This window comes from Chroicocephalus ridibundus, chromosome 3 (assembly GCF_963924245.1).
Source record: "Chroicocephalus ridibundus chromosome 3, bChrRid1.1, whole genome shotgun sequence".
Lineage (NCBI taxonomy): Eukaryota > Metazoa > Chordata > Aves > Charadriiformes > Laridae > Chroicocephalus > Chroicocephalus ridibundus.
The window spans coordinates 41727390-41747945 of NC_086286.1; the positions used below are offsets into that span (position 1 = coordinate 41727390).

The 20556-nt window shown below is 44.0% G+C and overlaps 2 protein-coding genes across 2 annotated transcripts; both read right to left on the reverse strand.

The window, feature by feature from the left end:
• Positions 1–886: 886 nt before the first annotated feature.
• On the reverse strand, positions 887–10050 carry LOC134512966 (saccharopine dehydrogenase-like oxidoreductase). The gene is made up of 5 exons (XM_063328893.1): positions 10015–10050; positions 9670–9898; positions 9354–9466; positions 7452–7525; positions 887–905 (listed from the first exon to the last, which is right to left on the reverse strand). The coding sequence occupies exons 1-5, from the start codon at positions 10048–10050 to the stop codon at positions 902–904; spliced, it is 456 nt and encodes a 151-aa protein (XP_063184963.1). The 3' UTR covers positions 887–901.
• A 137-nt stretch (positions 10051–10187) lies between these two features.
• Positions 10188–19923, reverse strand: LOC134512969 (saccharopine dehydrogenase-like oxidoreductase). The gene is made up of 12 exons (XM_063328896.1): positions 19644–19923; positions 19328–19440; positions 18457–18537; positions 17846–17975; positions 16275–16324; positions 14577–14707; positions 13918–14035; positions 12649–12768; positions 12474–12530; positions 11826–11937; positions 11150–11231; positions 10188–10692 (listed from the first exon to the last, which is right to left on the reverse strand). The coding sequence occupies exons 1-12, from the start codon at positions 19843–19845 to the stop codon at positions 10587–10589; spliced, it is 1302 nt and encodes a 433-aa protein (XP_063184966.1). The 5' UTR covers positions 19846–19923; the 3' UTR covers positions 10188–10586.
• Between the last annotated feature and the right edge of the window lie 633 nt (positions 19924–20556).

Consider the following 20556-nt stretch of genomic DNA (forward strand, 5'->3'; position numbering starts at 1 on the left):
CAAACACTCCTATGAGAAAAAAAAATTCATTCCAAAAATCTGTTATGGCTCTGCCTTTTCTCTTTTCAAAGAGACGATGAACATTTTTCCTTGCTCCCACTTACTTGTTCGGTGTCTGTGAAAGGCAGCTTCAGCAAGTCTTCCATCAGGCCCATCTCCCGGCACATTTCGTACATGTGTTTTAAGAGGTCTTCTAAGTTTGCCTGAGCGGCATGTTGGTGCAACAGACCCCAAGCCTCCACCATGCACCTGTAATTAATGTTTCAGACGTAAAGGCATGTTAATAGCATAACCAAAGAGATGCCCCAAGAGTCTTGTACTCAAAGTTTAAAGGAAACTTAGGGGATGATGATTTCTATTCTTTGTTCTCCATTTTCACAAGATTTGCGTGACAAAATGGTGGGGTGTATTTCTTTACCTATTGGAGAGCAACACAGTGAGGAGAAGCTGCACTTCCCCGCTGCTTGCCGTGGGTGGCCTCATCAGCTGGATGTATCTGAGGGCTTGCCCATGCTCCCCTTGGCACAGGAGGGACTGAATAATTCTCTTGTGCTGCCATGACGCCGTTTTGATTGTAGCGGGATGAAAGAGCAGGGCCAGTGAATTCTGTACAAGTTAGAGATCGGGTTTTAAAATCATTTTCTAGATTATAGCTTTGTACTGCCATGTATCTCTAACTCAACTCTACCATACTTACTTCGTAATCATTGTGATCTAGAAGCCAAAAACCTTCAACAAGCTTAACAAGTCCCCAAGGCATGCCAAAGGCAGTTGCAAAGGAGTCGACTGAAGTTTCTGTCTCACTCGGAAAGGAACGCTTGATATCCAGCAGCAAGTAAATTGTCTGACATCAGGTATCTCATTAAGGCTAATCAGTTTGTAAGACCAAAACTTTATCACATTACCTTTAGAAAAACATAATCCAATAGGATGATAAAAGCAGAAAATACTGATGTATTAGTCTTGCCATTTAAGCTATTATAACCAAAAGAGTCAGGTCCTCACCACAAAATGACATTCGTGTGATAAATGATTTAATCGCAAACAGGATTCCAATTAGAATTTATAATTTATTAAAGGAATAAAGGCAAGCAAACAGCGCTGCGTGTGCCGGGGGTCTCTGCCCAACCAAGACACACACCTTACAGACCCCATTTTTGGTTTATATCTCCTATACTAGTACATATTCATAACTGCCTCTAAAATGGTTGGCCCTTGCCAAAAATGGGCGTATCCCCCCTCTTACAGGTCACTATGCAGATAACAACAGGACCGGTTTAAGCTGGTATTCTAGAATGTTCGCCAGGTGGCTCCTGCAAAACACAGACACGACAGACACACCGTCTCATCTGCGGCCAGACAAAACAACCCAAGGTCACACTTCACCCTGTGGCCCTAACACTGTTCCACACTGACACGGATCAGTTAAGCACATTTCACAATCCCCCATTTTCTTTTTCTATGGCATTGATTTGTGTTTTTGTTTCCATCCGAGTTAATACTTGCCGAATGGGTATTAGTTTTGAATCTTTTGTCTTTAGTATCATCAGGGAAAGGGTTTTCTCTTTCCCTGGTTCTGAATCAACAGGTACTGTAGCTATCTGCATTCTTTGTATAACTGAGTGTATTAGTCTAATAAAACAAGGTATAAAACATGGAATTATTAACAATCCTGCAAATGCCCCAATATAACAATCCCGATTTTAGTAAGCCAATCACCTCCCGTAAAGTTTTCCCAGAATCCTTCTAGGTCAACTCCAGTCCAAGTCTGAACTGGGACATGTGCAATTTTCTTCATTTCTTTTACAAGTTCATTTACAGCTTCCCCTTCATCATCAATTTCTAAACAACAATTACTAAGGTTAAACTTCCCACAAACACCTCCCTCTTGTGCCAGCAAATAATCCAAGGCTAAGCGATTTTGATACAAAGCAGTTCTCATCTTGGTATTTTGTCTCGCATTGTTTTCCATATTTGAGGATTACTAATATTGCTCTCCATAGCCTCCCATGGCCATCGTTCACCTTGGTTTGTTCCACCACAAACATAACAATTAGTTACATTTAATGACTTAGCAATGTTTTCAGCAAGATTTACAAATAGATTTTTAGCAACTGTGGGAATTTCATATTCCACTCCTGTTTCTATTTCATGATAAAATGAGTTAAATAGTAGTCTGTGCTGTACCGATTCCCTTATTCTTTCTTTTATTTCGATATTATAAACCAAAGTCTGGGAACTTACCCGTCCCCTCCTAGTAGTTACTATGCACTGGCTGCAGTTGTTTGCCATAACCAGAGTCAAGGAGCTTACCCCAAATAGGACCAGAAGAGGTCCGGTCAGGGCCATAGTGATCGGCGGTCACAGCCTGAAGGGGTTGCAGCCCTTGGAAGACCTTTCAAGCCGCACCACTCGTTCCCCTCCGGTCTTGCCCTCTTCCTTAATCTTTTAAGGGGTAACCTTCAATCAAGAAACACTCTTTGATTAAATTGACAGCAATAAAGCCTAACCCACGGTAGGTTATATAGGGGAGTGGTGGCCCCACAGCGAATGCACAGAAATTCTAAACTGTTTCCTAGATCCTTGACTTCTTTTTTGGAAAATGATATATTTTAAAACATGTAGAACACTTTGCCCTTAAAAATAAACAACACCGTTTACACAATGGACTAAATTACTTTTCCTAATAGGTATTTATCCCTGTCCACTAATTCTACAGGAGTAGTTACAATGAAATTCCCACAGCAACTTAGCTTATGCTTCTTGATGAAGGTCTCTTTAAGTTCGTCTGATGGTTAGCTTGGCTTCTCCGGGCTCAGATGTGACTCTCCACTCCTTCACTGGACCTTTCACTCGCGACACGTGTCAAATCCTAATGGTGGTGTTTGAGCCATCATCCCAATCTCTCGTAGTTCTTTTAACTTTTTTCCAATGGATATTATATATTTTTGGATACTATAATCTTCAACTACATTATTCCCCAGGGGCATCCCTTGGGAATAAGGCATTCCATATAACATTTCATATGGCGATAATCCAGTCTCACTGTGTGGCTTAGTTCTTATGTTTAATAGTGCCAATGGTAGGCATTTCGTCCAGGACATCTGTGTCTCAATCATTAATTTAGCCAATTGCTGTTTTAATGTTTGATTCATTCTTTCTACTTTCCCTGAGCTTTGTGGGTGCCACGGAGTGTGGTATTCCCATTGAATACCTAATGATTGACATAATAATTTTATTATTTTAGAAGTAAAATGTGTGCCCTGATCAGAATCAATATAGTGGATTATCCCATATCTAGGTATTAAGTGTTCTAATAAGATTTTTACTACCATCTGTGCCGTAGCTCGTGCTACAGGCTAAGCTTCTACCCATTGTGTTAAATGATCTACTATTACTAGTAAATATTTTCTTCTCCCTACCTTAGGCAATTCAGTAAAATCGACTTGTATTCTTTCAAAAGGTCTATAAGCTGTTTTCCTTCCTCTCGTGGCTGCTTGTCGAAACACTTTCTCGTTTACTTTTTGACAAGTTAAACACCCTCGCGTGATTTTCTTTGCTATTTCAAAAATCCCAATACAGCCAAATTGTTTAAGGAAATGATCACTTATCGCCTTTGTACCCCAATGTGTTTGTGTGTGTAATCGTTATAATATTTGCCTGGCATAAGCTTTTGGCAACATCTCTCACCCGTCGGGCAGCATCTATTTTCCCTGTTCTGACTTAGCTCCTATTTTCTCTAATTTTGCCTGTTCCTCAGGGGTAAATTTCTTTTCTTTCTCCTCTAGTTCTTTTTCACTAATGTCTCCTTGTACTTGTACTACATTAATTTTAGTGACCTGAGTCCTCAGGGCTGCTTCCTGGGCCTCTCTATCGGCTAGGTTATTCCCTCTGGTTCGATAATCTAATCCCCTTTTGGTGTCCTCTCACATGTACCACTGCTACCTCCTTTGGTTTTCTTAACGCCTTTAAAATTTTCACTATTAGTTCTTGATGTATTAGATTCCTTCCTTGGGCATTAATTAAACCTCTTTCCTCCCAAATTTTTCCAGAAGTGTGGACTACTCCATATGCATATTTAGAATCCGTAAATATGGTCCCGCTTTTTCCTTGTAATAATTCCAGGGCTCTACAAAGGGCATACAGCTCACAAGCTTGAGCTGACCATGATGGACTCAGAGGTCCCGATTCTGTAAGTTCTAAATTTTTATTAATTATGGCATATCCTGATTTTCTCCTCCCTTCCACCACACGGGAGGAGCCATCTACAAATAACACTTCTGCATTTTCTAACTCAGTATATCTCTTAAGTCTGGCCTCACCTTAGTCTGGGTCTCAATTACCTCTAAACAATTATGTTGTACTTCCTTTGATGGCTCTCCAAACGAAAACTGTGCTGGACTCTGAGCAGAAGTCACCCTCGGTTCTAAATTGGGGGAGTCTATTAATATTGCTTCATATTTCAAGATCCGGCTGTCCATTAACCATTTTTCTGCCTTTTGTTGTAAAACACTCCTGACATTGTGTGGGGTATACACTTTTAAAGGAGCACTAAAGGTAATTTTCCGAACTTCCTCTATTAATAATGCGGTAGCTACCAAAGCTTGGAGACAAGCAGGCCATCCGCTACTTACTGGATCAAGTAATTTAGAACAGTACCCCACAGGTTTTTTTTATTCCTGCCCAGTCTTGAGTAAGAACTCCATATGCTGTTTGATTTGATGTATTCACAAAAAGATGGAAAGGTTTTTCTAAATCTGGGAGGCTCAATACAGGTGCTTGTATTAATGCCTTTTTTATTTCCTCGAATTTCTGGTCATCTTCTTTAAACCACTTAAGTTGATTACTAGTTAATTTTTCATATAGAAATTTTACCTTGTCACTATAATTTTCAAGCCATGATCTACAATATCCTAATAATCCAAATATTTGCCGAACCTCCTTTTTAGTTTGTGGGGGTCTTAAAGATAGAATCCCAGATATCCTATCAGAATCTAGTTTCTTCTTTCCCTTACTTAGCCAATGTCCTAAGTATTTTACTTCCTGTTCTACAAACTGTAGTTTTGATCGGGACACTTTCAATCCCTTCTCCCCTAGAAAATTTAACAATTTAATAGTAGCTTCTCGGGTCCCCTCTTCAGTTTCTCCTGCTACTAATAAATCATCTACATATTGCAATAATTTTATCTCCTGGGGTAATGTAAAATCCTGTAAGATTTTCTCTAAAGTTTGCCCAAATAAATTTGGTGACTCCGTAAACCCCTGTGGTAATACCGTCCATCTTAATTGCTGTTTCTGTCCCGTTTCGGGGTCCTCCCACTCGAAAGCAAAATAATCTCTAGATCCTTCGTCCAGAGGACAGGCCCAAAAAGCATCTTTCAAATCTATCACACTATACCAAGTATGTCTGGGAGAAATACGACTTAATAAAGTATAGGGATTTGCCACTACAGGGAATTTATTAATCGTTCGCTGATTTACAGCTCTTAAATCCTGTACTATTCTGTATGACCCGTCCGGTTTCTTTACAGGGAGGATGGGTGTATTACGAGGTGACATACATGGTTCCAAGGTTCCTTTTTCTAAAAGTCTGTCAACTACAGGTTTTAATCCTTTTCGACCCTCCATGGGTATAGGGTATTGCTTGATTCTAATCGAACGATGTGGATCTATTATTTGAACGCTTATGGGGTCCATTTTTATTTTTCCAGTTTCCCCTTCTTTATACTACATCGAGGGGTTAATAGCTTCTTCATCCTCCTGTGTTAAAGTATATAATTTGATCAGCAGTTTGTTCCCCTGACTCTGAATGCTCAAGTTTAACTTCAAAATCAGATCCCTTCCTAGTTAATTGTATTCCGCTTCAGGGAGTAAAGTAAATCATTAAGACAAATTTTCTTTTCTGTTTCTACTTCTACATCTTTCAAGATAGGGACTTTAAAAGGTTCTCCTTTTGCCCCGACTACTGACATATAATTCCTCCCTATCTCTATTCCTTTTGGAAGTTTCTGAATGGTTGATTTTTCAGCTTCTGTATCCACTAAAAATAAAACCTCCTCCTTATGGGGACCTATTAATAATTTTATCAAGGGCTCTGTTGATGTTTAAGTCCCCAAAAGATATAGCCCCTGACACCCCTATTCTTCTTTGAACATTTTCTCATCTTGTTCTCGCTTATTAGGACAGTTCCTCTGAACATGTCCCCCCTTGTTACAGTAGTAACAGACAGGAATTGTGAATCTCTCCCTATGAGGCTGTCCTCTGGGTGTCTGCTCTATTCTTTTTTCCCTTTTCTCTCTAAACGGATTCTGATTTTTCTGACTTTCTTTTACTGCTGCTACAAAAATTTTTGTCCCTTTTCCTCAGCAGTAAATAAGATCCCTAAAATGGATTGTATTTCTTCCTAGGTATAAGTATTAGGTCCTAAAAATTGGTCTAGTTTTTCTGCTACTCCAAGGGGATCATCTAATAGGGTCCCCATTTCTTTCTTGAAATTCCTTACATCTGTGGTATTTAATGGAACTGCCACAAACCCGATGCCTCCCTGATTGCCTCCGAGGGGTACTTCTCGTAAGGGATATGGAGAAGCTCCCCCAGATGTGACAGTTCTACTTCTCGTACATGCAGCCGGAGGTCGATCTAATTCCGGTGCTGTCGGTGGTGGAGGCAGGGGTAACGGTGGCACTGGTGGGGGTACTACGGCCCCTGGAGGGAGAGCCGCCGTTGGGAGGAGGATTGTTAGGATATGGAGGTGGTAAGTTATCCAGTGGTTCCCCTTTATCATCTTTTTCCTTCCCTTTTTTGTCTTTGTTTCCTTCTTCTTTCTCAGACTTTTCATCCGTTTTTAATGTAAGTATTGAAGCCGGAAAAGGACGTGAAGTCCTGATCCATAATCCTGCATAATCACTTTCCTCCTGACTAAAAGGTTCCTTTGAATTAACATATAGATTTAAGGCCTGGCAAATCCAGTCTTCTAAGGATCCAAAACCAGGCCAAAAGACATGTGGTTTTAAAGTTTTCTTCGGCCATTCAATCATACAATAGTGAACTAATTTTAATTTACTTTTTCCTTTTCTGGGGCCCCTTTCTTTCCAATTCCTAATCATTATTCCTAATGGACTTTCCAATGGTATATCTGGTAATTTGCTCCCTTTCCTCTGGTCCTGGGTCTTCGATTTTGTCTGACCCATCTAGGAATTTTACTGTGGCAATTCCTACAGCCCTTGGTTACCAGTAAGAGTGTCTTGCAGGGGGTTTAGGACCTATCACCCACCCACGAATCCTATAGGAATCGCTTCGGTCCTTCACCGGCCAAGTCCCTCGCGGGAGATTGGAACCGCGGTTAGAAGACCTCCACAATCACTTCGGAACCAGGTTCCGTCTCAATCACACTCTTACACACAGGCAACCGAATCCCACCCAACCGAACGGTATACACTTTAAATACTTACGACTCCGTCGTCTTTGTTCGGATCTTCGCGCGCAGAATTACAGGTAAAATAAACTGCTGCAGCCAGCAAAGGAGCTTATAAAAATAAAAATCAAAATCTTTTCTTTGCTTGCCGTTACTCAGGTTCAGGATGGCATTAGTCCCGACCTGACCTGATCAGGAGCCACCTAATGGTGGGGCGCCCCTCCTAGATCAAGTCAGAATTCAGGAACTAAGACCCTCCCGGACGAGCCCCCAAATTGTGATAAATGATTTAATCACAAACAGGATTCCAATTAGAATTTATAATTTATTAAAGGAATAAAGGCAAGCAAACAGCGCTGCGTGTGCCGGGGGTCTCTGCCCAACCAAGACACACACCTTACAGACCCCATTTTTGGTTTATATCTCCTATACTAGTACATATTCATAACTGCCTCTAAAATGGTTGGCCCTTGCCAAAAATGGGCGTATCCCCCCTCTTACAGGTCACTATGCAGATAACAACAGGACCGGTTTAAGCTGGTATTCTAGAATGTTCGCCAGGTGGCTCCTGCAAAACACAGACACGACAGACACACCGTCTCGTCTGCGGCCAGACAAAACAACCCAAGGTCACACTTCACCCTGTGGCCCTAACACTGTTCCACACTGACACGAATCAGTTAAGCACATTTCACGTTCCTAATAAATAACCAGAAAGAAATACTCTTTGATTTCTGTGGGGCATTCAAAAAGGTTAGCTTTAGAGATTTAAATACTTCGGTTATAAACTCAGCCTCCCTCTTTAGTCAGCAGAGCTACCAGCAGGACATCCAGATCATCTGAACATCCAATGCTTAATTATTAAAGCTAACAAATTCCACAGCTGTTTTTTTCCCTCACTTCCAGAGTAAATAAAACAACGTAACTATGGCGTCCGTACAGTACAGCTCAGCTCTGAATGATTAAAAATGGATTTAAACCAGTATGCAGATCACTCATTAGTAGCGTCATTTTCTCTTTCTGACATCTGTTTTTAGGGACATCATCTAACAAGACAGCTCTGGGCTATAAGCATTTCTAAACCCCTTGCGGGTTAGGCAACAAACAGCAAAAGCAAGGCTGTGTATTTCAGCAGCTTAAAAATTAAGTTTCTGCCCCATGACTTTTCTCTTCTCCCTGTTGCTTATTCCCTGTGCCTGCACTTTCAACAGAACCAAAGCAAGCACCGTGAGCTGCGCTGCAAAACCCGTGATTTCAGCAAAAATCCGGTACTGGTAAACCACTCTTAGAAATCCTTTTGCTCTGGAACTGAAATTGTTTTCCTCTGAAGCAGCATGTTTTAGCACATCATTCTAATATATAGCCATTTGCTACAGATAGGAGTGTTTTAAAAAATTAAAAACGCTGTTTAAATTTTGAGAAAAACTAAGGGCATTTTTTATCTGCAACATCCCTTACTAAACCTGTTTTCTCATATCAGAGGAGGCTTTGCAACAAAATATTGAGAAAGCACCCCTAAGACATAAAAGGAAGCTGATGCCCTCAACTCTGAAGAAGCCGATGGGCTTCTTTCTGGCTCTGTTTTTCACCCCAGCACCACTTTACACACTGCAGCGCAACCCAAACCTCCTCCCCACTTTTCAAGCAGTTTCTTGTACTGCCTGGGAAAGACTTAAACCAAACACTGATGTATTTCAGCGAGAACTCTTCGTGAACTACACCTGCAGAAACGGGAGCGAGGAAGACCCTCAGGCGATTATAGCACACGCCAGCACTTGCGGTTCTCTTTCAAAAGGCCGCGTTCCAGCCGGGCGGCTCCTGACAGCCCGCAGCCCAGCGGCAGCCCTCCCGCCCGCCGAGCGGGCAGCCCGGCCGCACGCAAACCGGCAGCCGCGCCCCCTGGAGGCCGCGGGAGCACCGCCCGCGCCCTCGCACTCACCGGGCCCACGCAGTTGAGCACCAGCCGGGTCTGCCTCGCCATGGCGGCCAGCGAGGCCGCGTCGCCCACATCGCAGAGCAGCAGGCCGACCTCCGCCCCGAGCGCCGCCTTCCCTGCGCACCGGAGACCGCCGTCACCGACCGCCGCTCCCTTCCCTCCCCGGGACGAGCCGCCGCCCCCCGCTTCGACCCTCGGCCCGCCCCGGCCCCTCACGCCCGCCCGCCGGCGGCTGCCACCGGACGGGGCCGCGGCGCGGGGGCCGAGCGGGCCCCGCACCAGGGCGCTGCGCCGCACGCCCCCCGGCCGCGGCCCGTACCCAGCCTCTCGGCCGCCCGCTCCAGCACCGCCCGCAGCTTCTCCCGGCTCCGCCCGGCCACGGCCCAGCGCAGGCCGCCGCGCAGCTCCCCGCCGGCCTCCGCCCGCGCCACCTCCTCCACCACGAACTGGCCGGTGAAGCCCGAAGCCCCGAACGCCACCAGCTCGTAGGGCCGCCCAGGCCCCCGGCCCCACCACCAACCACCACGGGCAGAGGAGCCGCAGCCTGGCTGGTCTCAGTCACATTGACAAACCCGTCTCCTGGTGCTGGCTCTTCACAGAATGGCAGGGGCTGGAAGGGGCCTTTGTGGGTCATCGAGTCCAGCCCCTGCTAGAGCAGGTGCACCCGGAGCAGCCAGCACAGGTTGGCATCCGGGCACATTTTCAGTACCTCCAGAGAAGGCGAGCCCACCACCTCGCTACAGGAAAGCGAGTAAGGAGGAAAGTCCACATACCTCCAGAGAAGGGTATGGAGTCAGATGACCTTCATAACAACGCAGGAAAAAAAGACACAACTAGTGGTTTCATCTGCCAAGGCACTTATTACCCAGGGCCTGCCTGCTTTTAATAGCTGGGGAATGGGGTGAAGGCTGTGGTTAACTGTGCAGCAGATGCTGTGGCGGTTCCATTAAGCAGTAACGTAACACTTGGAGGAAAGAGGTTAAACAAAATTCTAGTTCTAGTACCCAACAAGTCACTGATTCAATATGCTTGTGAATGAAAATTCAATACCCTTCAAGGGTTTGCTCGCTACAGCAAACACTATTACAACTTTTAACTCAATTTTTCTCCTGTTTTTGCTGTAAAACCATAGCGCAGTGAAACTATTTTATGATGAGGCTTTTACAGGCGTTTGGCTGTATTTTTATTGGAGTTCAACCCAGGAGAGGTGGTAGTTCATACAGTTACGCTCTGACTTCAGACTTCAGGCTTGCTAATAACAGAGAACTCAACACCACGTTTGTTGAGGCGCTCAATCAGTTTTGTTTTGGAGAAGGCAGCTCCCGGAGAATATACACCACCCCTGTTAATGAAAATCAAACGAATAACATTAGTGATACAGTCACTGAGCGCCACCTTTTTTGAGGTCAAAGACCTGCTTCCCTGCCTAAGAAAAAAAAAGCTACTGTCCTACAGGAGAGCATATGAGGAATCTGGCAAAGGCTGGTTATATTCATGGGTTCATTTCTGCATCCGGCAAACTCAACAGAAACCACTGCATTCACTGAAAATATAGCATCTGGTGCAATAGATGCTGCAAAAGCGTTACTAAAAACCTATGACTACATCCTTTCAAACTGGAAGGCAGATGGAGAGTAAATGGCTTTAAATCAGCTTGTGGTGAAGTATCTGCCTTGCACAGCGATTTGGGCGAGGCAACACAGAAATCCACAGGGATATGAGACCTGCATTTTCAAAGAGAGACGTGCACAGGGTAGCTTTAAAGAAGACCAAGCTGTTCTGCATGGGAAGGCACTTACCTTTTAGGCAGACAAGCTGCATCTTCCAGGAGAGATACACCTGCTTGAACCATTGCAATTGGTGTAGCAACGTAGCCAGGCTCTGAGCAAAAAACCAAACAACATAACAGCGTGTTGAAATGTAGAATGTAATTCAGACTTTTGGAGTGAGACTGCTGCATTTAGCCACATCTAGTCATTTAAAGAAGGTATGCTTCATTAACTCCTTTCTGAATATACATTCTTGCTGTCTCCAAACTCTACTTCAGGTGTCATCTTCCCCTCAAAGGAACTATCTGAAGACAAGTATGTTTCAGCTAGAAATGATAACCTGCCAGGGTTAAGTTTGATCTATTTAAGTTCACTCACAGAGGAGAAGAAATAAACAGGTCCAGGCTGTAACAAATGAAAAACTATCCTTAAAGCACTCGCCCTTTAACTGCTGTACTCCGCGAAAATGAAAATCAATATGGGAAGTCAGAAGGAAAGAGAATGACAAGAATGCAAATGAATTGGCTATTTCAAAAAAAGAGGTCACAGTGAATACTAGCATCCGAGCTAATATTCTGTAAAGGCTGTTGACTTTGTCCCTGTTGCAAGTGTTCCTTGAGGGTGAAAGTAATAGCAGCGGAACCATAAACCACTTTTAGAGTAGGGAACAGGAGGAAAAGCAGCGAGCTGCTACTAACGTACATACCTGGTCCTTTCACTTCAGTGCAGATCTTTACATTTGGTTTGCCGTTCTGGGGATCTTGCCCCTCACTGTAACCCTCACCAAAAAAAGTCATTGTAAAAGAGGTTCCATCCATCTGTAGTGGACAAGGCAAGTGTGGTCACCAAAACAGTAACTCACATCAGGTAAGCATAAAGAGTAAATCTAAGTATCTATTATGCCAAATACCAAGATCCATCTAAACGTAAGAGTAGTTCTTTTGAGTTATTGCTCAAAAGGTAGAATTTCATCTACATTTTTAATCACTTCCAATTTGTTAGAATTGTTACTGCTCTAAAGTCCATTTATGCTCTGGCTGCTTTCAGTCCTGGGTTTTTGCTACTCAGTCTCCCTCTGTTATCACCTTGACAGACTGAGTGCTGTCAGCCATCCATGGAAATACATCAGACCCAGCAACACAATCCATTTTCTCCTCATATGAGTTCCACATACTTCCATGTCTAATAACAGAAGGCATGCTTATTCAAATATTCAAAGCTATCTGAACAGCCCCACACACAATGTGCATTTAGAAGTTATTTCTTTCAGACTAAGCAGCTGACTCTGAACTACTATTCTGCCATCACTGTAACAATTTTTTTTCCATAATTGTGATGGTAAACAGTCAGTTACCTGTTTCTGGGTTGGTCCTTTCTTTGTGAAGCGTCCAGCAGAGAAAAATTCCGGGTACTACATAATGGGGGGGGACAAAAAAAAAAAAAAAAAAAAAAAAAAAACAATGATAAACCAGAGGGGAAAAAAAAAATAATCTCCAAACACTTAATTCTTTTGTGTTTTGAACACTTACTTTTATCAGAAGTTTTCTTCCAAAGCTAAACTTCACAAGAAGAAGAAATAAAATGCCAGCAAACATCAGCTTGATAACAGAGCCAAGACCACCTATGTTCACGTAAGCGCCATACTGCACCTGAGGCAAAAACATGTTTTCAGTGACAGAATTCACATCAAAATTTTTGCATCAATTCATTTGTAAAAATAAATCTACCCTAGAACTAGGATACAATTGTTTGATACAATAGACAGCTGTTTAAATAGTGCCTTAAACAACTGTCTTAGTTCTAAATGACTTTTTGAATAATGCCTCATAATTCATTATGAGAAGACAATTTAACTACAGAATGGCAAGGGGGTGAGCATGGTAAACAAGAGTGGAAAACTTTAAAGAAAGATGTGTTTTGGTATCTGATTTCAGACTTCTCTCCCAATATCTTCTTTCCTCCTCTTTGTGCTTTACTTAAGGAGAAATAGAGGTCTTACTTTAGACTTCTGGAATAGCAATGGCAAGCCTTTCTCATTAGTAGTTTCCAAGCGTATTTTTTGGAGTGCTGTCTTGCCTTTCTCTCTTAACTGATGCCTGTGATTCTGCCCAGCTGCTATACAGATTGTTGGTGCTGGTGTCCCCTCAGGAAACCACAGAAAACAAAAACATCTTTTCCACCACCACCACTTCACATTGCCTTTACTCTGCACACCAGACACCCGAAGTGTCAAAGAATTCAAGAATTCTCCAGATAAAGAATTCGTATGCTGCTCATTTGTATCAGAACGTTTACCACATGATACTGAGATGACTATCGTTACACAGACTACAATTAAGATGCTTTTAGAAGCTCTGCTGATACAACAAAAAAAGCATCTGCACAGGATCAGACTTTAAAGTATTTATCATTCCCGAAAATCATGAAGCCCACCTTTCAAATATTTCTGTGACTCCAGGCTTCCGTTCCCCACAACTACATACCCAGAAACCAGACAGCATGAGAACCCTGTGAGAGATTCTCGTAACTATTATGCCAACAGCAATAAGCAATCTCATCAGGTAAAGTATCAAGTAGCATGAAACCCAGAAGAACCTGGACCACATCAGGTCAAGCAGCTTCCAAAGGTGATCAACAGAACAAGCCCCCTTCTTTACAGAAGCAAAAGCACACCACAGTTCATTACTATTTACCAAATTACAGAAACCCAGGTATGCACTAAGAACAGTTATTACATAAAGGAAAGTTGCGTTGAAAATGGTAATAAAGACATAGTACACCAACTAACAGTAGCTTACAGGTGTTTCCTGCAACTCTCTGTGCAAGTAACGCTGAGACCGTTTCACAACAGAAACATCAGATCCCATGAATGGAATGGAGTATTGCTTGAATTCCTGATTGTAAAACACAAGTCCTCTGCAAATAGGAAAAAAAAAAGTCAGAAAAAAAAAAAACATTCAAATGTTTATGCAAACTGAAAAGACTGATCATAACAGCCCTACCAATACTGGCTTTTTCTCAAGCATTTTTATGACGTTATCTCTTTTCGCTGAAAGCAACCCATTCCAAATTCATCCTTCCTCACCTCAAAGTTTTATGCGCTCTAGCAAGAATGAACTTGATAATAAAAACAATATTCGCTTCACATTTCTTTTTTCCCTTCTACTGATCACTTTTGAAACAAAACTCAGAAGTTTGCCACATCACTAAAAATCTCTTAGAACAAGTTAACTTTGAGACCCAGTAAATGCTAGGACATATTCTGTTTTTCATTAAAGAAGGAACAAATCAGTAAACCTGAACTTACCTTCAATTCTACTAAACGAGCATCTACGTATTTTTATGATAGTGAAGTCCTAAATGCATCTTTTTAGTATTTAAAGTATATTAACAATCTTTATAATCAATACTGGAACTGTCAGAAGACAGCACATTTCACATCTTATGCTTTTTATACCTTCTTTTAAGTTTTGCACCAACTACTGGAACAGGGCTGTATCCTATCTTTTTTCGAAGCTTCCTCAGGTTGTCTTGATCTGCGAGGCCATAAACAGCTGACTTCCAGGTCCCATCATGTATACAAGCACCCTGGTGACATACCAAGAAACAGTAATTAATTCAGTATCTCAAGGTTTCATGTATTATTTTAATAATGGCCTTAGAATTATTACATGTATTAAACATTATTACGTGTATGTATTACGGTTACATGCATTAAAGTATAGTGAAGTGTGGTGGGTTGACCGTGGCTGAACGCCAGGTGCTCACCAAGCGGCTCTATCACTCCCCTTCTCAGCAGGACAGAGAGCGGAGAAAATAAGTTGGGAAAAAACCCTTTTGGGTCAAGGCAGATTAATAAAGCAAAAGCAAAGGCTGCATGCGGAAGCAAAGCAAACCAAAAGATTTTATTCTCTACTTCCCATCAGCAGGTGATGTTGAGCCGCTTCCTGGGAAGTGGGGCTTCAGTACACATAGCAGTTGCTCCAGAAGGCAAATGTCGTAATAAGGAATCCTCCCCCTCCTCAGCTTTTATAGCTGAGCAGATGGCATAGGGTATGGAACATCCCTTTGGTCAGTTCAGGTCAGCTGACCTGGCTATATCCCCGCACAGGATCGTGCCCACTCCCAGCCTACTGGTGAGGGGGGTGATGTTGGAGAGCGAGCCTGGGTGCTGTGTGTAGCCAAAACACCGGTGTGTTATCAACACCTTCCTAGCGCCCAATCCAAAGCACAGCACTATGACGGCTGCTATGGGGAAAATGAATTCCATCTCAGCCAAACTCAATACAATCTCCACTCCCTATTCCATACTATTTGCATCATACTCAGGTCCTGCATATTTAATACATACATACATGTATATATATACACACACACACGCATCTACTAATCATGCCATCGTATTTAATTTTCATTACCGAAATCCCTTCTTACCAACACTTCCAACTTCTACTACGTACTTAAACCATCTTTATACCCAACATACAGATTTATACATTCTCATGAACTACCATCCCCTGTTCTTTAACAGACAGATTTTACTCTCCCATTCCACAAGCTTCCTCCACGTGTTCATTAAGAATACACGGTGACTTGGGCTCCATCTGTCAAGATGGGTGCTCAGGACAGGATGTCTGATTGTTGGGCACCAACATCGGCTTGGTTTGGGTCATTATTGCATTATTTTAATAATGACCTTAGAATTATTACATATATTACACAATATTACATATATGTACTATGATTACATGCATTAAAGTATATTGAAACACACACATACAGACACACACCCACAAAACAAAACAAAAACCCCAAACAGCCAACAGTAATTCACTAGGATTACTGGCAACACACTGTGTATCTGTTATAGCTTACTTGTTTATGAATCCTTCCCACATCTCTGCAAAAACCACGTAGTTCTTCAAACAGCTTAACGCAACAAATGCTAGGTAGACACCCCATGCAAATGAACCTTACAAAAGGGTGTTTTCTTGGGATACTTTTATTAGCTCCTACCTAAAGTTCTTAGGCTCATCATAAACAAACTGCCAGCTTATTCCTTGGTCTGAATTAAGTTAACAACAGTTATTCGAATGGGCTACAGCGATGTTATCACAAATATCTCCGAGTTCCAAGAAGGTATAAATGAACTAACCTCAGGCCCAGATTTCACCATCAGGAAACTTTCAACACCAGTTAAGGTACCTTTAAGGGAAGAGAAAGCATTACTTGGCGTATGCAGTCATTAGTTCACAAAGCCAGAGTACACTCTGGTAGACTCCAGAAGCAGGCCATTGACAAAATTAGTTGTAAAGGCAGAGTCACATCTCCAGCTCAAAGTAAAATAAACTAAGATTAAGTTCCATAGCTATTTTAGTTAGCAAGTATCAGTTTTTTTATGTGAAGTACTTCAGTAAGAGTCACTAATCTTTAGTCATTCAGTTTTTCATTCATCTTATCTAGTTAACGAGATGATGTAAATGATCAAAGAAAAAAAAAAAGGAAAGAATATTCAGAGCCATATTGAGTTTTCTCCCAGTTTCAAAAGAAAAGATTACATAGGCTGTAAAAACTGAGAGGGACTTACAGATTTTGGTAGACTTTAACCACAAAAAAAACCCCAAACAAAAACCCCAAACCCAAACAAAACCCACAAACCTACAAAAAACCTGAAACACCCAAGATATTCTAAAACATTTCATTTTAGCATAGCTCATGTTTTGCAAAGAATGCTCAGTTGTGATGAACAGCAAAACAAAACAACTCCTCTAAATTCTGCTTTGTTTTACTTTGCTCAATTCCTTCTGACATTGTAAAACTGTACTTGTGTGGGCAAGCAACTGGGTAGATAATACCATAAACTCAAAATAGGAACAGATAAAAGACATCTTTATTCAAAAGAAGTATCAGGAATCAAATTATAACCCCATGAATAACCAGAAACTCATTTCCATGCCCCCTCTCTCCCTCCAGTCAGATCCAGTTTGAGTTTTCTTGAAGTTGATGATACACTCCAATGTAAAGAAATCCCACTTAATAGCAGTTTTAATAGTCCATGAAAGCAAAACATTTGGATACTCTTATCAGCCCTTCCAACTGAAAGTCAAGCCTAACGAACAAAGTATCCTCGTTTGAGATTAAGGACCAAGTACGATTTGCATAGAATTAAATCATCTCACATCTTTTCTCAAATATAGGTATCCTCTTCCAGTTACTCTCTAGCTGCTTTGAAAGAAAAAGGCACTGTATGGCACTGTCTCATACACTCAAACAACAGCTTCCCAGTGCTTGTGGTAGAAAAACAAAACTTATGAAATCTGACGACCCACTAATTTGCAGTCCCTTTCCCTCAGCCTTCCTGTCCCCACTGTCTCTTCCCTATAAGATTCTCACTGCACAAGAGACAGTATGCTGAGGCTTGCCTACCAACATCCATGTGCTGGCTGAACAGCCCGCTGCTGGCAACCGAAGCTTCTGTTCTCTCAGTGAGCAAACTTTCCTTTAATCCCTCCTCTACCTAATGATGAATTTTCTCCAATCTAATGGGAGTAAGATTTACTTCTAAATTTTTTATCTACCAGAGTGGGTTGAAACCAGTCAGCTGGTAAAGGCAGGCAAAAAGAGAGACTGAAAGAGTGTCCACATAAACACTGCTGCTTTAGGAAACCAGATGAAAGCATCAGTTGCATTTCTTTTTCAGCATAAGGTCACGCTTATTTCAGTCACCTTTCAACTTGTCTCTGGTGTACAGTACTCCCATATCCGCTGGTATCGAGTCAAAGCCACAGCTTCCAATGACATATACTCCCTTTTCCGCAGCTTTTTCGTTGTATTTCAGGTACATTCCTTCCAGAAACTAAAACACAGTCAGAACAAATATTTAAAGCAGAATTCCAAATTTGGCCATACCCGAGCGAGATTAGCCATCAGCACTTTACTGTTGTATCATAGCACCCAGCATGCTTCAAGCCTCTGACAAGTACGTTTAAGACAGATACATAGTACTCCTGCTTTACGGTATGAAAGCATCACAGCAGTGCAAAGAAATGCAATTTACACAGAATTCTTCCGTAGAATCACAACTGAGACTTGAGGCAGAATTCAAAAGTTTGGGATTTCCAGAGAAAACCTGAGAGGCTCTCGTCTAAAAGTAAGAAAAGTATACAACTAATACACACTACTGTACTTTAAATGAATTAATGCACCTTGAAGTTGTAGATCAGGAGGCAGAAATTGCCTTCACCTTCAAAAACGTTAGCAGAAACACAGAACATACTAAACAGATACTCCTTTAACAGATCCTTGATATAAGGTAGCATTTTTCTACTGCCACATACCTGGGGTTCTCCACTGATGTCAATGCAGCTTGCACCATTTTCAACACAAGCTTCTACCACAGGCTCTCCAAAGAATCTATACTGTAGAAGGAAAGAACATGACACGTAACAAAATAAAAGCCCCACACCACAACTCACACAGCGTGCTTTACCTAACATATGCATCTACAAGTAAACGCTTGGTGGCTATTGATTTTGCCAAGAGGGGCAGAAGAGTTACAGCACATGTAGTTTCTTGGGGGGCAGGGTGGGGAGAAGGAACAGCGTGATAAACTTCATGTTCATAATTGAGTTTGCTGCACAGATTACTCCACCGTATTTGTCTCATCACCAAGGCCAATTTCATAAATCCAATCTCAAGTTACGCTTTTTGTACTCGTTTTATCAGCATATTCCCTACTTAAAATACTCTGAATTTCAAAGACCTCACTTGCAGCTCTCGTACTTTGATCCCCTCTCAATCTGCTGGAAATATTGCAGCTGATAATTTTAAAGGGGCCAAGAACTTAAACCAGCAAGCCGATGGGCTACTTTCCAGCTCTGTTTTCCACCCCAGCACTCCACCCCAAACCTCCTCCCCACTTTTCAAGCAGTTTCTTGTACTGCCTGGGAAAGACTTAAACCAAACACTGCTGTATTTCAGCGAGAACTCTTCGTGAACTACACCTGCAGAAACGGGAGCGAGGAAAACCCTCAAGCACTTGCGGTTCTCTTCCAAAAGAGAGCCGCCGCGTTCCAGCCGGGCGGCTCCTGACAGCCCGCAGCCCAGCGGCAGCCCTCCCGCCCGCCGAGCGGGCAGCCCGGCCGCACGCAAACCGGCAGCCGCGCCCCCTGGAGGCCGCGGGAGCACCGCCCGCGCCCTCGCACTCACCGGGCCCACGCAGTTGAGCACCAGCCGGGTCTGCCTCGCCATGGCGGCCAGCGAGGCCGCGTCGCCCACATCGCAGAGCAGCAGGCCGACCTCCGCCCCGAGCGCCGCCTTCCCTGCGCACCGGAGACCGCCGTCACCGACCGCCGCTCCCTTCCCTCCCCGGGACGAGCCGCCGCCCCCCGCTTCGACCCTCGGCCCGCCCCGGCCCCTCACGCCCGCCCGCCGGCGGCTGCCACCGGACGGGGCCGCGGCGCGGGGGCCGAGCGGGCCCCGCACCAGGGCGCTGCGCCGCACGCCCCCCGGCCGCGGCCCGTACCCAGCCTCTCGGCCGCCCGCTCCAGCACCGCCCGCAGCTTCTCCCGGCTCCGCCCGGCCACGGCCCAGCGCAGGCCGCCGCGCAGCTCCCCGCCGGCCTCCGCCCGCGCCACCTCCTCCACCACGAACTGGCCGGTGAAGCCCGAAGCCCCGAACACCACCAGGTCGTAGGGCCGCCCGGCCCCACCGCCGCCGGCCGCCATTGGGAGAGAAGCCGCCGCACTGCCGGTCAGTGCCAGGCAGCGCCCGATACCACTCGGCCCCGCCCAGGCCCCGCCCTCCGCCGGCCGTGTCGGTGCGCGAGGACCGCCCGCGGTGCTGTCGTTACAGCCGTTGCGGCGGTTGTGGGGTTCGTGGTACCGAGTAGCGCGCGGTGCTTTGGGCCTGCCGGGCCCCGGCGGTGGCACAGTCCGGCCCCGCTCCCAAATCGGGCCCCCAGCCGCTGCCGCGTCCCCTCAGCGGCGGCGCGGCTCAGCCCTCGGCCTCTGCCTGGGAGAAACACAGAACCAGAGAATGGTAGGAGTTGGAAGGGACCTCTGGAGATCATCTAGTCCAACCCCCCCGCCAGAGCAGGGTCATCTAGAGCAGGTTACACAGGAACGCGTCCAGGCGGGTTTTGAATGTCTCCAGAGATGGAGACTCCACCACCTCTCTGGGCAGCCTGTTCCAGTGCTCTGCCACCCTCAAAGGAAAGAACTATGGAGCCCGGAACACCCCTTGCTCTCGTTCCAGCAGCTGGGAAGGAGAGAGAAGTGCTATCTTTCAGGTGATTTTTAACATACCGTGAACAAAGAAAGGTATTACAGACAGGAGGTTTTGGAGCCCAGCAGTTTAAGCAACATTTGTAGAGAGATGCCATCATTATTGGTCCCACGGCAGACATCATCTCTCCTGATAAGCACAACTCATTACTA